This window comes from Enhydra lutris, unplaced genomic scaffold (genome assembly GCF_002288905.1).
Source record: "Enhydra lutris kenyoni isolate GAN:26980312 unplaced genomic scaffold, ASM228890v2 scaffoldscaffold31, whole genome shotgun sequence".
Taxonomy (NCBI): domain Eukaryota; kingdom Metazoa; phylum Chordata; class Mammalia; order Carnivora; family Mustelidae; genus Enhydra; species Enhydra lutris.
Window position 1 is genome coordinate 13,545,354 of NW_019154115.1, and position 25,478 is coordinate 13,570,831.

Consider the following 25,478-nt stretch of genomic DNA (forward strand, 5'->3'; position numbering starts at 1 on the left):
AGTCTGGTTAAATAAATGTTCTTCTGTCCCAATAATAGGATACTACAGTCATTCAAAATGATGGCATAAAATATTAAGTGACATGGAAAAATGTTCATGATATACTGTTAAGTAAAATAAAACAAAACAAAACAGGTGGCAAAGCAATATATACAGTATAACTCAATTTTTGTAAAATACATGTACATGTTACAAGAAAATAGAGGCCTTTATACCAAAATTTTAATAGTGATCATGCGACTGGTAGAATTATGGACTTATGGACACTGTAAAGTTTTCTTTCTTTTGATTATATATACTTTCAAAGTTCACCATAATGCCATAAAAAAGGTTCTTTACATACACTGTGAATGACATGTAGTCATTGATCTAGAATCAACTAGTGACTTTACCTTGAGAGAATCCCAGCATGGTTCTACATACTTCAATTAGAATAAAACACAATATGCATAATAATTGCAACATCTACATAATTCTCTTTGGTTTCTGCAACATCCTAACAGAGATTGCTTTATTATTCTTTACAACTACCCAGTAAGGATAGGCCTTCTTCCTAGTTTATAGATGGAGAAGCTGATGCTCGAGGAAACTGAAACTATTAAGTGTGTAAACATCTGGCCTGTTTAGATCTCAGTTTCTACATCTGCACAAGTAAGGCACTTGAACAATGACCTCCAGTTCTACTTCCATGAAACACTAACAGATATAATCCTGCAGGCCTACCCCTACATGTGTTCTCTCTCACTCTCTTAAATATTCTATGGCTCTAATTTCATGTTAGGAAAAACATTACTAATAAATGTGTTTTTGCTTCACACTTAACTTTCTTCTTCAAGGGGCGCCTGGGTGGCTCACTCAGTTAAGCCTCTGCCCTCGACTCAGGTCATGATCTCAGGGTCCTGGGATGGAGCGCCACATCTGGCTCCCTGCCAAGCCAGGAAACTGCTTCTCCCTCTCCCTCTGCCCCTCCCCCTTGCTCATATTCTCTCCTTCTCCCTCTGCCCCTTCCCCTTGATCATATTCTCTCTCTCTCCCTCAAATAAATAAATAAAATCTTAAAAAAAAAAAAAAAACAACCCTTCTTCCTCAAATCTGAAAATGCCAGAGAACAACAAAATCAATCATATCTTCCAACCTCAAATCTAGTATTTTCTGAAAGCAATTTTGGAGCTGCTGACCTGAACATACACCAACAACACTGACCCACAAAAATAATTCTCCCTTGGAAACAAATGCAAAGTTTATGTTTGTGTCAAAATGTGGTCAGAAGCCCACCTGAATTAGAATCCCATGAGGCACTTACTAACACACAGTCCCTTGGGCCACACCTAAGATCTACTGATTAAAGCCTCCTTAGAACTATGGACCAAGCAAACAGCATTTCAACCAGCTATCTGGTCACTTTTTATTTGAGAATCACCAAAGAGACAGATAAGCATGAGGAATGCAAAGATCTTTAGAAATCTGCTTACGTAGAGATTTAAGTCACTTCTACCAACTGCTTCTGTGAGGGACAGGGTTGCCTACAATTTCAGGGCCAGAAAAGCTTACCTTTGTCCAAGTAAACCAGGTAAGAAAAAAACACCTGACAAGTCCACTACACTGACTGCAGTGTAGTCCCACACTCTTAGAGTCAGTGAGACAGCTTTTTTGCCTTCCTGTTCACAGCAGCTAAGCGTCCAGCCAACAGAGTCAGAATTCAATCCAATTATTGGAAATCCCTGTAAAGAGCCCGAGTGGTTAACCTGGATCTCACGTAGGTGGCAGCAACTATGATAGTCTGAGGGAATCTAAATGTATTTTACTTAAATTATTTACCAAGCTAACAGCCTGCTGAGATGCAACATCCAACATGCTGGGACCCCTTCACATGAACAATCGGATCCATTACACAAATGCTAATACCAGCAACTACAAAGACACGGGAGCTATTTCTGCCAGTGGACACCCCCTCCCCCTTCTAAGAACCTCACCTACATAAGCTATTTCTCTCATACCACTGTCTGCAAGTTTCAAAGGGAACTGGGTGGGGGTAAATCATGGACCCCCGGATCAACTGCCTAGTCAAAGCCACTTAAGGCATGTCCTGTGTCGGACCACCAGAATATACATTTCTGCCAGTGGGATTTAACCATCTTATCTTCAGAACACTGCTGCTTCCTCTCAACCTGCTATCATAATTAGTGAGGCAGTTTATTCCTGTGGTAAATAGCTCAGTGCAGGTTGAAGCCACAAGGGTCATCCGGTTTCTCACCACTTCTGCCCAGGATGGGGCCAGAAGGATGATTACTAGGTACTCAGCCACCTATGTCAGCACAGTCGTCATCAACAAGGCATAGCAAGAGCCAGGACACCGGGAAAGCTTTATATTTAATGACTTTAACATAGGTGCAGATGCCCGGGAGATGAGGCTCTGGCCCTCTGGATTCCCATGTTCAGATCCCATTCAGTGCATAAGGAAGCATTTGCTAGGCAGAAGGGGCCTAGGGCCTAAAAGAAACTGGGCGGTCAGGGCAAGAGCATAAAGAAAAAAAGCAACAAACCTGAATAATGTTCCTTTTCCCATCCCACTCCTCTTGTATTTCATGTGGAAAGTCAAAGTAACCTAAGCAAAGGCTCACAATGGGAAACAGTGATGCAGATAGGGGTCCCTACAGAACGTGGGTGAAAACACAGTAAGTTCTGTGTTTCAGGCAGATTTTTTTTTAAATTTCTTCTCAAAATTGACAGAAGTTAAAATTTTTAAGATTGGTAAGGAACGAAGACACAAATTTGGCTCCTGAAGGGAAACAACACAGTAAATTTCATCAGTATTCGTTCCTTTCATGAAAATGAAAGGAAGTGTAATACCTAACTACAAAAATGTTTCCAACAACTCTTTAGCTGGGGCCTCTGGAAGGTCAGTCACTGCTCTGAATGCCAGTCAACATGAGGCAGTCAGCGCGCTGCTTAGATAGAAGACTTTTAAGTCAGTTCTACCAATTGCTCCTGTGAGGTGCAGAGTTGATTACAATTTCAGGGAAAGTAATGCTTCCCTTTGTCCAAATAACCCAGGTAAGAAAAAACACCTGCGAGCTCACTGAACACTGACACCTCTGCCAAGTGATACCACAGGGAGGCGCTGCTGACAGCAGAGCTCAGGAGGAAACTCTGGGGTCACAGGTCCCTTAAACCGTCCACTGTATTTCTCAAACGTAAAGAACACTTGCAGTCTAACATAATGCTAAATCCAAAATCACAAAATCAGCCTCCTGGAGTTTCCTCCCCTTCTCTACGGGTGGAAACCCCAAGTCAGCTCCACATCTGGCATTCCATAGAAAATGTGTCTTTATTGTCCATGGCAAGGAACCAAGAGGCCATTCTGAACAGGATGCTGACTCACATCTGCCAAGACACACTGACTGCACAAAGAAAATGGATTTCATTTTGTTTCATGAAGGCTCAGGAGGCCCTCAGGGCGTGGCTGACTGGTCAAAAAAAAAAAGATTCCTTATCTAGATGATGGGAAAAAACATGCCTCAGCTTAGATTACTGGGGATATGGGTATCAAACCTCAGAAGAAATCATCTCGGCAACACAAAGGTCAGTGGCAGGCCACAGAGAGGAGATCCATGGGTGTGGATTTTGCTTATTATAATAGCATCAGTCACTCACTGAACACCTACTATGTGCCAGGCATTTACTAAGTGCTTTACACAATCCTACCATGTAATTTTCACCACATCCGTAAGAGACAGGTGTTACTGTCATCCTCATTTTTACCCACGAGGAAATAAATGCTCATAGAAGGCAGGGACATGCCCAAGGTGACACAAGCAAGTCACTTGCAGAGCTGGGACTCAAACCAGGATTCAAGACCCAGGCTCCCTGCATTGGGCTATCCTGTCTCCTGTTATAAAAAAGTACCCAAAATTTAAAAATAAGTCAAGAGGAAGACAGAGTGGCTAAAGGGGCCTCCCAGCGTGGCTAACAGGGCGATCTAAGACTGTGTCTCCAGGGTATGCTCTCACTCAACTTACTACTGTGGGCCACAAGCTCTGCGGGGTTACAAGTTAACTTGGAGATTATGGTCTAAAGGTCATGGCTTCAGTGCCCTGTAGGATACCAATGGTCTCGCCAGCAATCTTATCTCAACATTCTTCCCTCAGTGCCTACTAACACCCAGTCTTTCAAATGTCCCTTGAACCAGTCTTACCTCCTTTGAGTTAAATAAATGTTTGATGTGTACATCCCATATCTCTATGAGTCATGCTGGTACCTTTCCGAAATTATACTTTCATACTTCTTCATACCACACTCTTCCAAATAGTTCCTAAACAGGATCTGGGACAGTAACGTGTCCATATGTTTATAGAACTGGACTTACTATTTAGTATATCCAAATATACACATATTTAATCATCTGTACATAAGGATTTGTTACCCACTAATAGTACATGGCCACTGAAGAGATAGCCCAACTGAGGTTTTTTCAACAGAAAGAGCTAGAAACGCTCTTCCACGGATAGCCATTAATAACATGGTGAGAAAGGGGCAGGCCCTCCCAACAAAATTAATATGCCAACAAGCCATCTGTCTACTGGAAGTGACTTCAGGGACAGAGAGGTACACACACAGTTGCCCAAAATATCCTTCCCACCATCAGCCACAGTGCTGCCTGGCCTGGAATTCCTGCTCTCGGAGTCACTCCTGGGGATCACTCAGCAGCCGTGAGCTCTCTGTATCCAGAGGGTCCCACCAGAAGCTGGACATTCACATGGGGTAACAGGTGAAAAGGGGAGGCATCTAGATCAGCGGCAGCGACAGATGCTTCAGAAATGATGTGGGGCTCAGAACTATACTATCTGGGCACATTAGTTACCTCCCTGTGCCTCGGCTTCTCACTCTGTACAAGAGATTATGAGAACATTTAGGCAGATGCAGAAAGGATAGACCCAGTTAATGACTCAGACCATGTCTACTATCTTCTCCACAGTCAGCTTCTCTGTCGCAGGCCTGCCTCTTGGTTGCATTCTGTTTTGGGTCAATGAAAGTGGAGGGCAACAGGGGCTTGGGGAACACTTTGGCCATTAGCACACATTAGATTACCAGCCTGGTTTCAAGGCTGTGGCAGCTGCCTGAGAGATGAGCGAGAAAACAAGGGCTGCATGGGGTAGGAGGGGGCTGGGGAGACCAGCACCTCTCCCAAGACTGGCACAGTGTGGCTGTGGTCCTAACTCATGCCAAGTGTGGTTTAGCTAAGTGCCTGAGAAGAACATTTGGTCCCCAAATCAAATTTCTTCTATTTCCATTCTGCTCTGATCTCACCTCTGCTGAGACCCTTAGGAAGGATTTCAGTGCCCTCTATTTGGCCACCTGACTGTATGCTTCAATAATCTAGAACCCTGTCTGCCTTCCATGCATAATTATAGTTCTGAAATATTCCACAGGACCAGCAGGAAAACACAAAGTAGGCCAGCATCCAAAATTCAAACCAAATCAAATTGTAAATGAAGGCTGATATGCAAAATGCAAGCACCATTTTGTGCCCGGCTACTCTATTAGCCTCATGAGACAGAAAATTTTAAAATCTGAATAGATGCAAGAGAAACCATTATCCCCACCCTTAACTCAATTGATAGTGAAGAAGTTAATATTTACTGCCTTAGCACTGCAGACACCAGAAAAGAATCTGGTTACTATACCCAGTGTCCTTGTCCAATTTCCTTAGGGAAAAGAGGTACCAGTTTTTACAAAAAAAAAAAAAAAAAAAAAAAAAGGAGCTTAGAGGCAGGCAATAAAAGCCAATGCCTACCATTAGAAAGGCACCAGGGACTCCTTCACCCATGTTTTATGGACTTTTTGGCTCAGGTTTGACATCTATACACCAGTGCAGACAAAGATCGTTTTGAGGAAAATCTGAAAATCTGTGCTCAGAGCAAAGGTAGCCGTGACTCAGCACTGGTCCCTCTTTGTTCCCAGCACTGCCAAAAGACAAGAACTCAGTCGAAAGTAAACTTAATCACAAAGGGAAAGGCCTCCGTGAAGAGAAGGTTCCCTTCCTCCTTTCCAGTACAGGAGGATGGGAAGGCCTGGGCTGCGTGAGCCACAGGGACCTTTCTCACAAGGACACTGTCCCTCAGACTTAAGGGTTCTGGTAGGCTTTCCCCCCTACCCCCTTAGGAGCGAAGCCACCTTTCTGAGCCAATCTGCCTCCTGGCATCTTCAAGAGACTCTATTCCTAATTGCTGTCTCAGCTGAATGAATATTCCTCCAGGTGTGCAGGTGAAACCAAAAATACACATCCTGGCCTGCTTTCCACCGGCATGGGATGTTCGTATTTTTGGCCATGCTAGAAAACATGGTTCCATTTTAAAAGTGTAAGAAAAAAATAAGTGCAAAAACTTGCTGCAGTTATGCTTCTCTCTTGTGCTTGCAAGGGGGGAAAAAAAAACACTCGCTTTTGCATCCCTTCCGGAGAACACAAATACTGCTAAAATCAAAACTGGCAATAATAACAGGGCAACTCATTTCCCACCCCTTTAGAGAGAGAGAGAGAGAGAGAGAGAGAGACCAAAGCTGTACCAGTCTATTGGCACTTACACTAACTCTGGGGTTGTGCTGCTTCTAATTACAATCTATTTTATGTAGTCTGGATTCATCCTTTTCTAATTTAGCTGACTTTCCTTTCTAGTTATTTGGACCCATATGGTAAACCATTCACAGCTGTGTTGTACACTCCACAGTATATATTTAACCCAAGGCCAATCTAGACCAAGAGACTCCTACAGATTTAAGTCTCAGAAACCTCTTGTTAATTAAGCAATATTACTACTTTTGCATGGCTTTATTCAGTTTCAAACTAGACATAAATTAAGGTAAGTAATTAAATAGTCTACCTCAAGCCAGAGTATACACAAAACAACCATGCATTCGATTTAGGTAACATACTCAAGAAATACAGAGATCCCTTCAAACTAAAAACAAAGCAGACTTATGAGCATAAGCTAAATTCATTTTGTGAAAACAGATCAAAGCTCACTAGGGGACTGTTACCCTTTCTGGCTGCTGCCCAGATTCTGGAATGTCCTCTGCGGCCTCATCTCACCAGCCACGTGTCCCCCTTCTCTGCACTCACCTGGTGTGGTATGGGATCTGTGTACATTTGACTACTATTTAAATATAGATTAAATATTTACTTTTTCACACAGTCTCAGGGGCTGTGTAAATAAGACTAAATAAGTTTAATGAAATAAAATCCTTGCCCTCAAGGAACTCACATTCTGGTGGGAGAAACAATTCCATACATAAATAACAACACAATATGACAAGAGCTGTAAATTCCTCACATGAAGTATCTGAGACACAGACCAAGGAATAATTGATTCTGCCTCTTCCTCAAAGAAAGCATGGAGAAGAGGCTATGTATGGGCTCACTCCGAGAGGTCAGTGGGAAGCACCTGAGTGTGAGAAGTGGGCTAACACTACCACGAGATGGGGGCTGCACACTCCTGTTAGAGTAAAGTTTCCAAATAGCCTGGAGATGAAGCTAGAGAAAGACTCTGCAGTGGATGAAGCAAGGAGACCCACGAAGAGGACAGAAGCCATGCAGCCCAGGTGAGAGAGTATAAGGCTGAGGGGAAGGAGTAATAGTAATTGCTTCCCATCCCCATGACCAGTCCAGATCTCACTCAGCTTGGCCCCTCTTTCTAATCCCCCCACGCCAGGCCTGTTCCAGTTTATCATCCTTTGTTTCATAGTAAGGGAAGGACCCTCCAGACTTGCTCTCAGCTTTCCTTCCTGAGAGCACTCAGACCAAAGGGAAGTCCATGGTCGGTCAGACAGAGCAGATAATGCCCAGAGAACTCTGTACTTGGCACAGCTTGCACGTGTACTGGGCTACTCTACCTAGGAGATGGAGGCCCAGACAGTCATCTTTTCATGGGCTTTGGCCTTTGTTTATAGGTATTCGAGGTTTACTCTTTGTTTTCTTTGATGTCAAGGAAACAGCAATTACGAAGCATTGTGTTCTTCCTGTAAAGGGCTGGAGGCAGGAGTGGGGTGAAAGTGTGGCGCAAGCCTCTTAATTACACTGAAGGTAGAAGACATTTTAAACGGGAGGGTAAAATATTAATTAGCTCACTTTTAAAAGTGAAATGAGTTATCTACAAATATCAAGAGGAAGAGGAAAGGGACAAAGGAATGTTAACTTTCCCAATGACTGACTTTATTTCTATTTGTAATTAAATTTATTGCCTTCCATTTGTGAAGTTGATACATGTCCTCATAGAAAATTTGGAAAACAGAATATACTGAAAGCACAAGAAAGGAAAAGAATCAGCTCTACAACTAACAACTCTAAGGTGAATGCATGTTAAAACAAGCATTCCAAAACCGTGACAGTTGCACAACTCGGTAAACACACTAAAAAATTGAATTGTGGGGTGCCTGGGTGGCTCAGTGGGTTAAACCGCTGCCTTTGGCTCGGGTCATGATCTCAGGGTCCTGGGATTGAGTCCCGCATCGGGCTCTCTGCTCAGCGGGGAGCCTGTTTCCCTCTCTCTCTGCCTGCCTCTCTGCCTACTTGTGATCTCTCTCTCTCTCTGTCAAATAAATAAATAAAATCTTTTAAAAAATTGAATTGTGCATTTTATATAGGCAAATTGTTATGTATGTGAACTATATTTCACTAAAAATTGTTCATAAATTTTATTTTTCACATTTCATAGTCTACAGATATTCTGTGTAACACAGAGGGAGTTACCAGAACCTATTAAGTCTTTCCCCAACTAGCCTGGTTTTTTGTTACCCTAACCAATGCAGATATTAACATCTTTGGTACACTGAGCTCTATATGAATATAATTTTCTTTCTCCTCAATAATTTCCTAGAAGGATATAAGGTTCCTAAACACACTGACAATCCAGAAATTATTTTATAAGACTAACAGAATTAATTCAAGAAAACTCAGTTACTTTCTACAATTACTAGGCACCAAAAATAAGTAAGTGGTCCTAAGTGGAAGTCACTAGGCATTAAGTATGAAGAGAAGACAGGGGACCTAAAGTTGGGCCACAAATACGTCATGTATCTGAGATCAACAGACTCACAACTGCAAAATATTTTTCATGTCTGAAAATAACTTATGGCAAAGGAAAAAAGTCCGGTCTTCAGGTAGGTGGCACAATATGGAGGTGTTTAAGAACACAGGCCTAGGGCTGGACAAAGTTGACCAAATCCCAATTTAAACCAAGGCCAAGAGACCTAAACTCTGTCACCCATAAACTGTGCAGAGGATATAACACTACATCAGGATGAATTGGAAGTTCACCTAAGAAGAGCATTCCTAAAGTGCCTGGCGCAACGCTTTCTTTCCTATAATGAGCACTCAATCAATAGTGGCAACCAGGATCATGGTGATGTCAGCTGCTTTTGACTACACTGGAATGCAGGAATCCAAATCTTACCCCTCCAGACGTCTCTGTTTAGAAACTACAGTATTTTCCAACCAACTCAGAAAGAGCCTGAAGGCATTTTTATTACCCTGGGAGTTTCAGCTATGACCAGAGCTCATTTGCGCAATCTTTACATTCCAGGTTGCTTAAAAGCTTTCTCATGCAAGGACAAAAGCAGCCTTTGTCTCAAGCTTGTACAAGGCCCCATCTCTGTCAGATGAGTTAACTGTGAGGGGAGTTAAGTGTGTTTCTGCAGGGGCTCTTGGGAAACCCCAGGAATGTAGACACACCCAGATAGTGAGACAGGGTGAGTTTTAGGCAAGTGGATCATGGCATGTGCACGTAGGCGCCTGTGTGTGTACGTGCATGTGTGTGAGTGTGTGTGTGTTGAGATAACACATTTCGAGCACTGTCTAATGGCAGGCACCACTTCATACCACCCAACTGTGTGAGGTGGAACTCTGATTAGCCTCCCTTTGTATGTGGAAACTGAAGCTTAAGGAAGTTAAGTGTTTTTCCAGAGTCAGATGGTTAGTAAATGAGTGGCAGAGCCAAAATGTGAAGAACCATGACTGCACAATCTCTCACCCACTACACCCCAGCTCTGCCAAAGAGAATAGTGAGATGAGCCTGCACCTTTCAGTCTCATTTTCTGATTACTGACCTGCTGACTTCCCAACCTGGCCTTTGACAAGTATGGTCATTTGAAAGCATCAAAAAGAGAAGACTTATGAAAGGTCTAATTTGGATGCTTCCTTATTCTCCCTCCAGTTGTCCAGGGAGTCATTCTGGGAGATACGCCATGTCCCCAGGGAACTAACTGTAAGGCTGCTTTAGGATGATGCAAATCCTTGTGTCCAGTCAGAGCCACAGGACATAAATGATTTTTCTCCTTTCCGTCCTACCTCTGGAAACAAAGTCACCAGTTTCTCCAAGGCTTTTAAAGATTTTTTTTTTTTTTTTTTTTTTTTTGACAGCAGAGATCACAAGTAGGCAGAGAGGCAGACAGAGAGAGAGAGAGGAGGAGGAAGCAGGCTTCCTGCCAAGCAAGGAGCCCGATGTGGGACTCAATCCCAGGACCCTGGGATCATGACCTGAGCTGAAGCTTAACCCACTGAGCCACCCAGGCGCCCCTCTCCAAGGGTTTTAGAAAGACAAAACAATTCTGAGAGTGAAAAGGGGCACAGTCAGTAAATAATGCAGCTGTAAATAAGCCAGGACATGTGATCACTCTCGTTTTTGGGTTCCTAGGTCATCCTGGTTGAGGTTCCCAGTCTGTCAGTCACTCGTATGTGAACTGTACAAGTGTCAGTAAGTTAAAACACCGGACTTCCCAGAGCAAACCGCCCATGGCTCTTTAGCAGAGGTGTGAATCAGCAGCTGCTCTGGCTGCTGGGTCATGTACACATCTCAACTAGCCTCACAGTGAAAAGAAGTGCTTTGTCTAAAAGGGGAAAGAGTGTGGTGAATCACAAGCATCACCACAATAATCAGAATGCCCAGGGATTTGGGGGATGGGGCCATCCTAGAGAGACACGCTTCATTAACATAAGCCAGAGAGGCTGAACACTGACTTTTATAGACACAAAAAACAGCACAAGGATGACCTGAACAAGTTCTTACTCAGACCCACCCAATCAAATGCTTTATCTGCTTTATTTCGAAGGGAAGCTCTTATGCCTTCTGGCCCTCTCTTACTCATCCTGGAACTCCAGGAAATACACTCATTCTGACTGCTCTTCTAATTCAAGCTCCAGGTCTAAGGAATGGTGTAACCAGTAGGGTTAAAAAAAAAAAAACCCGAGTTTTTTCTTCAATAAATCTAAAAGCAAAGCAGTATAATTTTTCCCAGCATTTTTCCAACAAATGTACTGAAAAATCAGGGGAATTCAGGAAAAAAAGGCCAGTTAGGGATCACCATGACCAACCTCTTCCTTATTAGAAGAGGCACTGAGGCCTCAAAGTAAAGACCTGAGGCCAAAACACATACGCAGGGAATCAGGCCTCCAGCTCTCAGTTGAGGCCTGTTTCCCTGTCCCTAGGCTCCTCGGTTAAAATACTTTCTCAAGAGGGCACCTGGGTGGCTCAGCCGTTAAGCGTCTGCCTTCAGCTCAGGTCATGATCCCAGGATACTGGGATCAAGCCTTGCATCTGGCTCCCTGCTCCATGAGAAGCCTGCTTCTCCCTCTCCCACTCCCCCTGCTTGTGTTCCCTCTCTTGCTGTGTCTCTATCAAATAAATAAATAAAATCTTAAAAAAAAAAACCAAAACTTTTTCATGTTTTAAGTCTTCTCTCCAAAGAGAAGAAGGAAGAGGAAGGGAAAAAGGAAAGGATGAAGGAAGGGGGGGAAGGACGGGTGGGGTGAGATGGGGAAGGTTTAGATCCACTCCAGTAAAGCTTGAGGACAATTTCAAATGACCAGTAAAGAGAGATATGAGGGAGAATGAAGAGACAACTAAAAATGCCTCAGTCATTGTCAGCCTGACAAGAGAAGGACAAATGTCACCTACCTTTGGTCTTGATGGCCGTTTCAATGTTCAGAGCATCACGCTCAGCATCAAAATTGGTGTATGCTTTGACCGACCCATACGCACTTGGGGGCGTGGAGTGCTGAGGTTAAAAGACAAACATACTCAAATCATACACATTTAAAATCCTCCTGCTGAAGTATCCCTGAAATAGATTTCTCCTATTGTTTCTTTAAACAATTCAAATCATTTGTAGACTATGTAACTAGGGAGGTATTAATGTCCCTTCACAACAGAGAATAAGAAACTTCATTGTTTCTAATAAGATTTCATCTTCAAAAGCTCAGCTAGTTTAGAAAATGCTATCTGTATTTCACGTCTCCTACTTCTAGTCCAAGTTCAAAAGCAGACAGCCCAAAGCTGGGCACTGGAAACCACCACTTATCTGGGAAGACTTTGAAAAGCATTAAACTGGGCCAGCAACGATTTGAAACAAGCTGAAAATGTGGAAAGGCCTGAATGACAAGTGTGTTTGGCCAAGTTTTTGCTACAGGCATCTGAATTTCCACCGGGCCTGTATCGCTGAGCTCACAGTTCCTCAAAATGCAAATGTAAAATGCCGGCTTGCTTGCCTCAGACTATGAGACAAGTGAGGAAAACCAGGGCACCAAGGTGGTCAGGCCTCCTGGCCCACATCCTCTTTGTGTTCGCCAAGTTCCTGCTCCCGGCTCTCTCCTCTGCTCTCTTTAACACTATGCTTTTAACCCTATTCCTATCACCCTTTCTATATTTTTCTTTAAATTTTGTTTCTTATGGCCTTTTAAATCATACTCTCCTCCTTTTCCAATGCTTTTCAAAGCCCACTACCCTGCCTGATCTGATGGACCCCCTTCCATCCCAGACTGAAGCAAGGACAGTAGTAGGTGTCTACATCAGTCCTTCTATCCGAAGCGTTAACTTCTCTCCTTCCTTGAGAGCTCTTACAGCTTCCCTCCACCCTGTTACCCAATCCCAAAGCAAAGGGAATGCAGAAGATGGACCGCGTGGTTTCGATTGTCAGTAGAACCATCCACCTTCAACTTCAAGACTCATCCATCCCCACGACCTCCCCCAAGTACATAATGCCCATCGTAATGTGATGACCTTGCCTTAGTTCAGTTTCTGGGAAGAGTCAGAGCCTGAGGTGCCCTGACTTACCTTTCCACCCACAGGCAAAACATCAAGAGGCATTCCAGCACTCATTCATTTGGTTTTATTAGGAGTGCAGTTATATACAGGTAAGTAACTAAGATGACATCCTCTCAAATGTTTCCCAGGAAAAGCCAGAAATCTAAGTGGAGGACTGAACAGAGTATTTCAAAATGTACTTGTGACCATCCTGGAAAATAGTAAATCCAGTTAACACGTATACCTCTGAAGCACAGTGGATTATTAAAGTATTTTCCGTCTAATTTTACTAAACTTTCCAATAAGATTAAATCAATGGAGATGGAACATACATTCAGAAAAAAGTAAGGACAAAGGGCTATTCTGAAATACTCTATTTGTTATGGTGGCTACAAAATGTGGATGGAAATCTAAGAAAAACATTTCCCTATTTATTAACAATGCCATCAATTATTTACAAAGGCAGGCAGTCTGCTCATTGAGCCATATCACATATGGCTTCATTTCCTAGGTGCTATGTCAACTTACTCCAAAAACAACAAGAAGTAGGAAAATTTTGCATATCTTTAATAAAACTTCTAGAAACAAAACTAAATGGATAACTGAACCTATTACCCATAGAACTGTCTCAAAAATCAAATTATTGAGGAAAAGTGATTTTTTTTCTTCCTCCAAAATATGGGGGGAAACATGACATTTTCTATTGCAGTCCCATCTCTCCACAGAGAGATGCATTATACTAAAGTAACTTCAAAGGCCACACAAAAAGCCTTTTCTGAAATTTGATACTAAAAACTATCTAATGATCAGATCCATTAAGAAAAAAAATTGTTTAGCTCTTGGACTTGTCTGGACCTCAACATGCAGCTTGTAAGTGTTGCCAGCAACAGTGTGCACAAGTTCCACAAGGGAAGATTAAAAATAGATAGGCTCTATACTCCATACAACCCGTGTCTGCATAGACATCATCTATCTGAACATCTGACGGCTGGTACCAGAGAGAATACAGCAGTACCACCTAATCCAGACTGCTGTCAAGTGCTTTGATGTATTTCAGTTTCAGTGAGAGTGCATTTTGAAGTACCTGTAAGATATGCCTACAAACCAGGGTTACTGCTGAGTTTTTGTAAAAGCCATTTCTGCCAGGATGACCCGAAAGATGTATGGAATTATTAAATATTTTTACATATTCATAACTTATATTCCACTTGATTCTGAAAGTATTTGCAATGACCTGTAATTTCACATATAGTTTAAGAAAATTTTGACTATAAAACAAAGCATCAGAATTTCCAGGTTCACATACTTCCTGTGAAAGACAATTAGATATAATTTTGAGCTCCCTGATAGCCAAAGCAAAAAAGCAAACATGATGAATTAGAATATTTATTTAGCTAAAAAAAAAACAAAACAAAAAACACACACACAACTATCCTAGTTTTTCTAGATTAAAGATTTCCTGGGTGTTAAATTAAAACAACAACAAACATGTAAGTCCTTGTCTAGAATAATTTCGCAGACACTGTAATAAGTCCAAAACACAAGGGTCATTTTTGATATGGCTGTAGCTTATGCCAATCATTCATAAAATGCCAGGGTATGACATTAAAACTCAAGTATCAACATGGCAATTACCACCAATGACACACTAAGTATATAGCGGCATAAAACTCCAGTCCCCCAGTGTCCCTAATGCCTGTCCAATTTTAAGGTGATGCCAAAAAAGTTTCTAGTGCCATAACATTTCTGTCAAATTGAACTACTAGAAACAGTAAACGTAATGGTGAAGAAAAGGGGAATGAAGAGAGGGGAATAACTGTATATTTGTTCTCATTGTCCTTAGATGTACAAGGAAAGAGAGTAGCATAGTTATCCAGAGAGACGTCTAATTTGCAAAAATTACACAAAATGATATACTTACATCACCCTCCAAGCTGAGCTTGCAGAGAATTTCGTGAACAGTAGACATTTTGAAGGAAGCTGGAGGAAAAAAGTACAAGAGTATTTACGAAGAGGCTTTCTTTTCCCCTAAAGCGCAGTGATTCATTATACTAATCTCTATTTCTTGGACCATTTCATCTGAGGATATTAGAGCAATTTTTGCAAATAGGTGCAATTCCTATCTTATGATTGGGCAAATTAAGCTGAGAGATGGTTTGCCTTAGGTTTTGGGTGGACTACAAAAGTAGTCCTTCTGGGCACCTGGGTGGCTCAGTAGGTTAAGGGTCTGCCATCAGCTCAGGTCATGATCTCTGGGTCCTGGGATCGAGTTCTGCATTGGGTTCCCTGCTCAGCAGGAGTCTGCTCCTGCCTCTTTCTCTGCCTCCCTCGCTCAAGATCTCTCTCTCATTCTTTGTCTCTCAAATAAATAAATGAAATCTTAAGTTAAAAAAAAAATAGAAGAAGTAGAAGAAGTAACCAGTCTTTCTCATGCTCTGTGTAAACAGAACTGGGGTAGATGTAATTTGTGAATACAAAAACAAAATGCTCCCCACGGCTCATGCAACTTGTTCGAACAGGATAAAACTGAGTCTTCCACTTCTTATGAAAAGTGATAAGCTTGGGGCACCTGGTTGGCTCAGTTGTTAAGCATTTGCCCTAGGCTCAGGTCATGATCCCAGGGTTTTGGGATGGATCCCCCATGGTTGTTGGATCCCTGCTCAGCGGGAAACGCGCTCCTCCTTCTCACTCTCCCCTGCTTGTGTTCCCTCTCTGACTCTCTCTAAATAAATAAATAAAATCTTAAAAAAAAAAAAAAAAGGGACAAGCTTGTCCAACCAGCCACTGCTTCTGTGTTTCTCACCAGTAATGTTCCCTATTGAAAAGGACCTGAAATCAACAACATTTGCACGCTGGCCCATTCCTAAATAGAACCTTTATTATTATCCATTATTTTCTTAGCTCACCAATGCCTAGAAGATATGCAGCTATTTATGAAAAAGACCATGGACAGATGTTCTGACATTAACTCATCCCAAGAAAGACCGATCCCTTGTATTTAAGATTCAAAAGGGCTGAAATGAAGTCATCTTCCAGTTAATACACTTAATCAGGCAGCGACACTATAGCCTGATGAATTGGCTTTCCAGCTTTGCAATCACACGGTTCTCGGAATTGATACACCAACGTCTGCCAATGAAGAGTGCCCAAGCAGCAGGAAATTTATCTCAACTGAGACAAGATAGGTCATTCAGCATCATCATCCCCAAAAGAAGGAAAATAGAGCAGAGCTGTAATCTGAAACAGTGGATTCGACATCTGAATTGTAATAACTCCTGCTTCAGTCTCTTTGGTTAATATTCTTTGATCAAGGAAATTGTGTCCATGCAAATCCAGCTTTCCATTCTCCCAACAGTTTGCATGGTCTAAATATTTTCGTAAAACTGGCTTGGAGGGAGTATATGACATAGACATTTGCTAACTTATCAGAACACTGTGGACTAAGCAGATTCTAGTCTGTGTCAGGTGGAGGCAGAGGGATGTAAGAAGATCTGCCCTTATTTGTGCTTATGGACATATCTCTGGAAGATTTTCATCCTGATCTCCCTCTCCTAGACCACCCCCTCTCTCTTCTTAATGATCACAGAATAGTTGTTTGATTTTTTTTTAAGATTTTATGTATTTATTAGAGAGAGAGACAGCAAGAGAGGGAATACAAGCACAATGAGTGGGAGAGGGAGAGGCAGGCTCCCTGCAGGGAGCCTGATATGGGGTTCAATCCCAGGACCCCAGGATCATGACCTGAAACAAAAGCAGACGCTTAATGACTGAGCCACCTAGGCACCCCACTGAATAGTTTTAAGCAAAGCAAAAAGAAAATTAAGGCTATTCCAATTACCCCTATACCCACAGCTCTCAGTCACGCCTACCCCCAAATATGTTCCACTGCTGGGATATAATCCTGATTATAAAAGGTCTTGCTCTATAAATAAACCATGGTACATCCAGACCACAGAATATTATTCAGAACTGAAAAGAAATGAACCATCAAGCCATGAACAGGCATGGAAGAATCTTAAATGCATATTACCAAAGAAGCCAGTCTGAAGGGCTACATACTACATACATAGTATGATTCCAACTATATGATATTCTGGTTAAGACAATACCATGGAGACAGTAAAAGGTCAGTGGTTGCCAGGAATTAGACGGAAAGGAGGAAGGGATGAAGAGGTGGAGCACAGTGGATTTTTAGGGCCATGAAACTTCTCCGTAAGATACTATAATGCCATTATACAGTTGTCAAAACCCACAAAATGTATAGCACTAAGAGTGAACCCTAATGTGAACTATGAGTTTGAATGACAGTGAGGTGTCCATATAGGTTCATTGGTTGTAGCAAACATACCACTCTGGTATGGGAGGCCATGCATCTCTGTAACTGGACTGCCCAATATAGCAGCTACCAGCCACACGTGCCTATCAAGCATTTGGAAGGTGTCCTGTCCAAACTGAGAAGTGCTGTAAGTGTAAACTACACACTGGATTCTGAAGACTTAGCGTGAGAAAAAGGATATAAAATCTCTCTGTTTTGATTTTATTGATTATATATTGTACTTATGATATGCTGGCTTTATTAGGTTAAACAAAATACATTATTTAAATTTAATTTCACCTGTTTTTCCTTTTTCTAATGGGCCTACTAGGAAATCCACAGTGGCAAATGCAGCTCACATTCTATTTCTGTTGGACAGCACCGGTCTAGAGGATCCCCTAGTGCCACGGTCCAATCCTAGTCCAAAAACATTTGCAGTAGCCTGGTCATGTGAAAATTCAGTTTGAGACTTCTTGTCAGGACAGACAAATTTGAGTCTGCCTTGACAGAAAAAGCAAGAAATCTCCTACTTCTAGTTGGGCCAAAAAATATTCCACAAGGTCTCGTCATATCCATCAGCCTGAGAATCACTAAAGTGGAGATGAATTCCCTAGGATACTAACTACCCAATCCTGACCTTGACCATCACCCCTGAGCCTCGTCAGAACTGCAGTAGGTCGCAGTGAGGGGTAAACTGTTGTCATCTGCCTTACAGAATTCTAGTCCCCACTGTAAACAACTAAGAAATAAAAATGCCAAAACAAAAGGAAAACCCCAAAGAGATGATCAGGAAGTCAGACTTGCAAACAGAATTGTTTCTGCTCACAAAGAAATGTGGATTAAAAGTCCACTTCGGGGACGCCTGGGTGGCTCAGTTGGTTGAGCAGCTGCCTTCGGCTCAGGTCATGATCCCAGTGTCCTGGGATCGAGTCCCGCATCAGGCTCCTTGCTCATCAGGGAGCCTGCTTCTCCCTCTGCCTCTGCCTGCCATTCTGTCTGCCTGTGCTTGCTCTCTCTCCCTCTCTCTCTCTCTGACAAATAAATAAATAAAATCTTTTAAAAAAAATAAAAAATAAAAAAAATAAAAGTCCACTTTGTTCTTAAATCAGGTGCCTCACGCGGGTTCTGCTGTTTAGGGAATCTCCACCACAGAGGCACAGTAAGTTGTTACTGTAGAGCTCTTTCAAGCTGCCTTTCCAGCCCTGAGCACTGGCTTTGCAGACAGCTGCCTAAGCTTGTCTCACATGAGACCCTCGTTACTGAGTAAACCAAAGACAATCTGATACACACTCTCCATTCCTGTTAATTCTCCTCCCACAGCCACAACACACTGAGGAGAGACAGAAAATAGGGGGTTTTAAAGGCCCCACGAATCTTTCTGTTTTATCGTCCACAGTTGTGCTGTTATTTAATCACATCAATCCCACATGCTACTATCAATTAAATCCCTACATATCATCTCATCCAATGGTTCAAAACCCATCCTTCAATAGCCTTCTCTTATTCCAGCTTAGGCCAGCCCTCCAAGACTGGCACAGAAACCCAGTATCAGTGCCTTCTATCTAACCCCCCCCAGCAAAAGTGGCCTGACCCCCCACAGTTACTTGCTTCACTCCAAAAGCTGTATTCCTTTCATCCACAGTGCCCTGATCCCTGCTTCCTCCCCCATCTCCTTACCTTCACCTCTCCTCTTGGTTAGGAGACTGTGCCCATTCCTGGAGTCACCACTACTCTGGCCTCTGCTCATGGGGTGGTTGTAGCTGCCATCCCACATGCTCTCTCCCACCTTCCAATGCCAAAAGCACTTTCTGGTGCCACCAGACTTCTTTGTGGAGCACACTGTACTGAGTTCCCACATGTACCAAGAATTCAAATGGCAAATGTCTAAGTACAATTCAAAGCAGCAGGAGTATATTTTACCTCACCTCCTTCACAGCATCCTGGTTCCCCACAAACTTAAGAGAGCCTTTGCACACTCCAGGTGCCAAGTAAACTTTTAGAAATAAGTCGGTATTTGGCAGAGTAAACATTTCTATTTGTATTATTTATAACCATTCTACAGGAAAAGCAAAAATGTCATAATAACCATAAAAGAATCTCCATGAAGCTTGCTATATAGCTCTGTGCAAGTTCTCTGGTATGCATTAAATATTTCCTATTTCATGCAAGCATAATGGCAAACACATTTTCACCTTACAAATAGAATTCGGCCCTTGTTTCTTCATTACATCCAATCCCTTGGCAATGCAGTCATTTTGTGGAGGACTGGGTAGTCTCTAGAAGAAAGTCGGCTTTGCCACTCAGAACTTTTATTAAAACATTAACATAATATATTTGATTAATAAGAACACGTCAGTGCAATGCTACCTTTGAAAGCAGTAAAAGAAAGTCTTGGTAGGGCTACTGTAGGTTACAAACACTAGTAACCTTCAAATAATCAATCAACAAACCCCTGACAAGCACACACTCTTGGCTTGTGGACACACACAAAATGGTGAAATGCAGACTACGCCCCACAGCACTTTCCAGCTCTCTTCTCATCTTGTTGCAGTGAGAGACACCTGAGGCGTTAGCCCAGATTACTCAATTAATGAAAATCGAGGCAGGGCCAGAATATGGGTCGTCTGACTCTCGGGTCTTCACCCTGGCAACTTTACCATAATGGTTCTCCCTTCCAAAGAAGACTCAGACAGAGAGAAAGATAAAAGTAATATGAGTGAGATCAGCTGCGAGATCAACGGTGAGGTACTGACAGGTTTGAGAAGGGCAATTACCCTGGAAGGTTCCAGCCAGACAAACATGGGGGAAAGACTGGGGAGAAAGAATGGAGGAGAGTGTCTGTCCCTGGGTGGTGGGAGAACCAAGAGGACAAGTTTAAAACAAGCTGTGTCTACTGTAGTGCCCCGTGGGGGGTCTAAAATATTGGCTTCTGAATGGTGCCAATTTAAGCGTGGCTATGGAAATATGGGAGAGCCAGAAAGCCAAAGCTCCCCAATACTCATCTAATCTGTTCATCGCATTTGCTCTGGAGGCTGAATTTTCTTACTATAAGCAGGAGCTTTGCCTTAGATTACCTAGTGCTTTGAGAATAAAATTAAGTCTATGAGCCATGTGAAAATTCCACTCCCACTGATTCCTCATCACAGTGTAAAATTCTTTTTTTTTTTTTTAAGATTTTATTTATTTACCTGACAGAGAGAGATCACAAGTAGATGGAGAGGCAGGCAGAGAGAGAGAGAGAGAGGAGGAAGCAGGCTCCTCGCTGAGCAGAGAGCCCGATGCGGGACTCGATCCCAGGACCCTGAGATCATGACCTGAGCCGAAGGCAGCGGCTTAACCCACTGAGCCACCCAGGCGGCCCCGCAGTGTAAAATTCTTAAAGTGTGTTAAAAGCAGAACCACTACTCCTTTCCTGGCAGAGTTCTCAAAGCACATGAAAACGACAGTCTGCATCACTCTTTCCAGCACTTCGACCTCACCCAGATCTCCAACTGGTTTCAACTTGTAAAAAAGAAGGGGGAAAAGCCAGCAAATTCAATCTGTTGATGAGTAGTATCTGCACACACCAACACTTCCCATTCCCAGAGAAGCGCTGGCTGACTAGACAAGATCATTAAAACAGCTCTTTATTGGGTAGTTTTGTTTTGTTTTGTTTTGTTTTGTTTTGTTTTGTTTTGTTTAAAAAAATAATTAAAAGGGCACCTGGGTGCCTCAGTCAGTTAAGCGGCTGCCTTCCACTCAGGTCATGATCCTGGGGTCTTGGGATCAAGCTCCACGTCTAGCTCCTAGCTCAGCAGGGAGATTGCTTCCCTACCCCCCTCAAAAAATAAGTAAATCTAAAAAAGAAAGAAAGAAAGAAAGAAAGAAAGAAAGAAAGAAAGAAAGAAAGAAAGAAAGAAAGAAAGAAAGGAAGGAAGGAAGGAAGGAAGGAAAGAACTAGAGAGGGCTAGAGAAACTTAGTGAAAGAGCCACACCCACTTCAAACTGATTTGAAATAAGTCACCACTGGAGTGAGAATGCACTCACTCATTCCTGGTGGCCACCAACCACTCCCCCATCCCGGTGCAGTGAAGGAACAGTTTTCTCCTCTGGCCTTGAAAATATTAACGAATGGAGACTGTTAGCTGCCTGACTGGAAAAGCCCTTGGAGTGCAAAGCTAGACATTAACAAAATCTGTGCAGCTGTTGAAAAACAATCACTTATATTTAACATAAGGACTGTCTTAAAGATACTTAAAGGATTACTTTTTTAAAACCCTACCTACTTTTTTTTTGTATTTTATTGTTTCACATCAAACACGTGGTAGTAAAAATAGTACAAGGGAAACAGATTAAACTTCTCCCCAAAAATGGAAAGTAAAACAAAATTTGCAAGTAAGAGTTGAAACAAACAACTCTTTGTTTTGTTGACCCAAAAGTCAACACTTTGCAAACAGCAAAAACAAGTTCTACTATAATGAATTAAGAACCAGCTCCAGATTGGGGCACCTGGGTGGCTCAGTGGGTTAAGCCTCTGCCTTCGGCTCGGGTCATGATCTCAGGGTCCTGGGATCGAGTCCCGCATCGGGCTCTCTGCTCGGCAGAGAGCCTGCTTCCTCCTCTATCTCTCTCTCTGCCTGCCTCTCTGCCTACTTGTGATCTCTCTCTGTGAAACAAATAAATAAAATCTTTAAAAAAAAAAAAAAAAGAACCAGCTCCAGAAAACCCAAGCATTAATTCACACAAACAAACAAACAAAAACATATTGCAATGGGCTGGTCTACACAGGCAAATCTGAAATCTGAGCACAATCTAGCAGTTTCGTTGACACACCCACTTTACAGTTTAAACGTGGTGTTGATGTGTTACCACAAAACACAGCCCTAGCAACCATGATGAATCAATCAGAAACAGGATGATACAAACTGAGGATTTTTTAAAGTGAAAATGCGTGTGGGTGGCAGCATGGAGGGCTGGGTTTCCCCACCAAAACCTTCCCTGTGCAGCGTTCCTGGTCTATAGGACCAGACTGGAATTTTAAACCAAAAGGGGAGGAAAAAAATTGCATGAGTGGGGTTGGGAGTGAAATTCATATTGTACTGTGTCTATTCTTCACCGCCCCCTCCCCAAGCACTTTTTATTCAACAGAACATTCCTGAAAACACAACTTGTTCTCCTGGGATTTATGGTCTTGATCAATGCCTGAGTCACAGGGCCAAGTCATCCTGCAGAAAGCCTGGAATTGTGCCCAGTGGCCTTGATCAAACTGAGCAGGATGGACACAACAGCACTTGCTCTGGCTTGTACCTTTCGCTACCTGATCTGAATCAGTATGTGTTTGTTAGCTCCCAACAGACCTACGTGGCAACCTCGTGTTCTCAGAGGTTCTCCGTCAGTCCCTGGTCATGGGTTTGGAGTGGGTGGAAAGAGACTGGCAGGAATGAAGTCAGTTGGCATGGGACACTTTCAGGGTTAGGAAATCAAGGCCTTCGAGCTACAGCACAATGTCAATGTTTTATGGCTACTTACTGTGTTTCTAATGGAGACCTGGTGTCTACAGAAAAAGCCTAAACGGGGCGCCTGGGTGGCTGAGTCAGTTAAGCAACTGCCTTTGGCTCAGGTCATGATTCCAGGGTCCTGGGATCGAGACCTACATCCAGCTTCCTGCTCAGCGGAAAGCCTGCTTCTCCCTCTTCTCCCTGCTCGCATTCTATCTATCTCTCTTTCTCAAATAAATAAATAATCTTAAAAAGAAGAAGAAGAAGAAGTAGAAGTAGAAGTAGAAGAAAAAGAAGAACATCCCGGTGATGAAGAAGAAGAAGAGGAGGAGGAGGAGAAAAAGCCTAACCTCAGCCTTCAAGATCTCCCACAATTTGGGAGCGCCTGGGTGACTCAGTCGATTAAGTGTCTGCCTTAGACTCAGGTCATGATCCCAGAGTCTTGGGACCAAGTCCTGAAACTGAGTCCCTGCTCCTCCCTCTCCCTCTGCCTGCCGCTCTGTCTGCCTGTTTTCTATTTGTCAAATAAATAAATAAAACCTTCAAAGAAAAAAAAAGATCTCCCACACTCTGGACTTCACCTACATTTCCATAAATATCTTCTACACAGCCTCCCCCCGCCACCGAGTGCACACCTGCACACACACTGCAGTGACACTGGGGTGGTAATTCCTCTGAATATACTCAGCACAGTTCTACCACCTCAAGACCCAGGTTCTCTGGGAACACACAATCTTGAGCAGCTGACACCCTCATGAGACTTCAGGATACAAAAATACTATACTTTTTCTCCTGCTCCTCTCCCTGCTCCGTGCTCCTATCTCGGTGTGTCTGTGAAATATCAAAAATGAGTATATAGGGGCGCCTGGGTGGCTCAGTGGTTAAAGCCTCTGCCTTCGGCTCAGGTCATGATCTCAGGGTCCTGGGATCAAGTCCTGCATCGGGCTCTCTGCTCGGCAGGGAGCCTGCCTCCTCCTCCTGTCTCTCTCTGCCTGCCTCTCTGCCTACTTGTGATCTGTCAAATAAATTAAAAAAAATCTTTTAAAAAAAATAAATAAATAAAAATTAGTATATAAAGATGGTCTTCCATTTTATCTGCCCGTAGGGTTTCTGTCACATCCACTTCTGTTTCCTTATAGGTCAAAGCACAGTGCCTACCAAACGGTAGGTGCTCAGTGGCATTTATGGATGGTTTACACACATGAGGTCTTTCCATATCATTATGGCTTCTTTTTTCAATGCACTCTTGCTCCATTTTCTTTCTCTTGCTCAGAATGAACATCCTAAATGCAGTTCCAGTTCCAAAGGATGCTTAAGCTGCCAGTTTCCTTGCAAATCTTCACAAAGCCTGGCAGGTCACTTCACAGGCAGCCTCTTCCTCATCATGAAAGACAGCCCACTCCCACCCCAGCACCCCACCTCTTACTTCCAGGGCCACCCGGGTCCTAGCTCTGTCCCCTGGACAACATGCAAATGTAACCTACATCTCCTAGAGCACTTGGAATACAAGAAAGGAGGAAGAACTTGCAAGTGGCCTTGGGACTCCCAATTTCCTCTGAGGTATGAGTGTGTACACTGGGTGTGGCAGAGAGACAAAGAGCAAGGACTCCAGGTCACAGCCATTCCCCTGACTCAGAACTTTCTACACCAAACCTGGGATTAGAACTCGGACTACTTGGATGTACTGACTTCTCTCTGACAAGACTGAGCAGATGTCTTCAAGCTTCAGGGTATACCCCAGAAGAGAGATTCAGGGCTAATCTCAGTTTGGAACCACCCAAAACAAGCCTGGGCCTCTCCTGACCCCTACTGCTGACCTGCTTCCCAACTAAGTAGATGGAGACTGCTTCTGGTAACAGAAGGAAAAGCATGCCAGTGAAGGGGTGGAAAGAATTTTTTAAAAGAACTGGAATTTCCTGATGTAGCCTCTAACTAGAATGGGGTGTGGCACCAGGGAAAATGAGGGAGGTGGATTCGCATGTGCAAAAAAAAGGGGGGGGGAGCATTCCATTTCTGTTTAACTCTCACAATCAAATCTGGAAGGCAGGTTAAGTCACAATAAGTTTAAGAAACACTACCACAAGTCAGGCTAAATATGACACTCAGTTTTGTGGAACATCTAGATTAAAGGGGGAAATGAGCCCCTGTCAAGTTTGGAAACTAAAATATTAATTTGGGAAAAATGTAAAGTTCAAAACTTAATTACAGTCTATATAATTCACTTACTTGGTCTTTTTTTTTCCTCTCCCCAACAGACTTCAAATCTACAGAGCAGGTTTTTGGTTCAGTTTTGGCTTTTTTCAGTCTGTTTTGTTCACTCTTGCATACCCAGTACCTCTATCTGCAAGTAGAACCTGATAGATGCTCAATAAATACTGTGGAAGAATAGATGTTCAAAGCAAACCACTAGAGAATGCGACTCCTCCTTGTGACAGGGCTACTCTCCATTAACAAAAAATGCCTCAGCAGGCCCACAGCCCTGAACGAGGCTCATGAGTGTGTCAGTACAAGATTCTAGGCCCAATGGTGCAGGAAGAGGCTACAGCCTCCAAAATCAATAGCAATTACAGAAGGATACCTATCTTGCCAGGAAAACTACTTAAATCAGAAATTTGT

The 25,478-nt window shown here is 42.8% G+C and overlaps 1 protein-coding gene across 1 annotated transcript in view; it reads right to left on the bottom strand.

The window, feature by feature from the left end:
* The window catches only part of LOC111153207 (annexin A2), a 44,987-nt gene that overhangs the window by 17,128 nt on the left and 2,381 nt on the right, over positions 1–25,478 (bottom strand). Inside the window, exons 2-3 of the mRNA XM_022512087.1 lie at positions 14,992–15,050; positions 11,946–12,045 (exon numbers count right to left, since the gene is read on the bottom strand). Coding sequence (XP_022367795.1) covers positions 11,946–12,045; positions 14,992–15,039 — 148 coding nt within the window. The 5' untranslated portion in view covers positions 15,040–15,050. The remainder of the gene's footprint in view (positions 1–11,945; positions 12,046–14,991; positions 15,051–25,478) is intronic.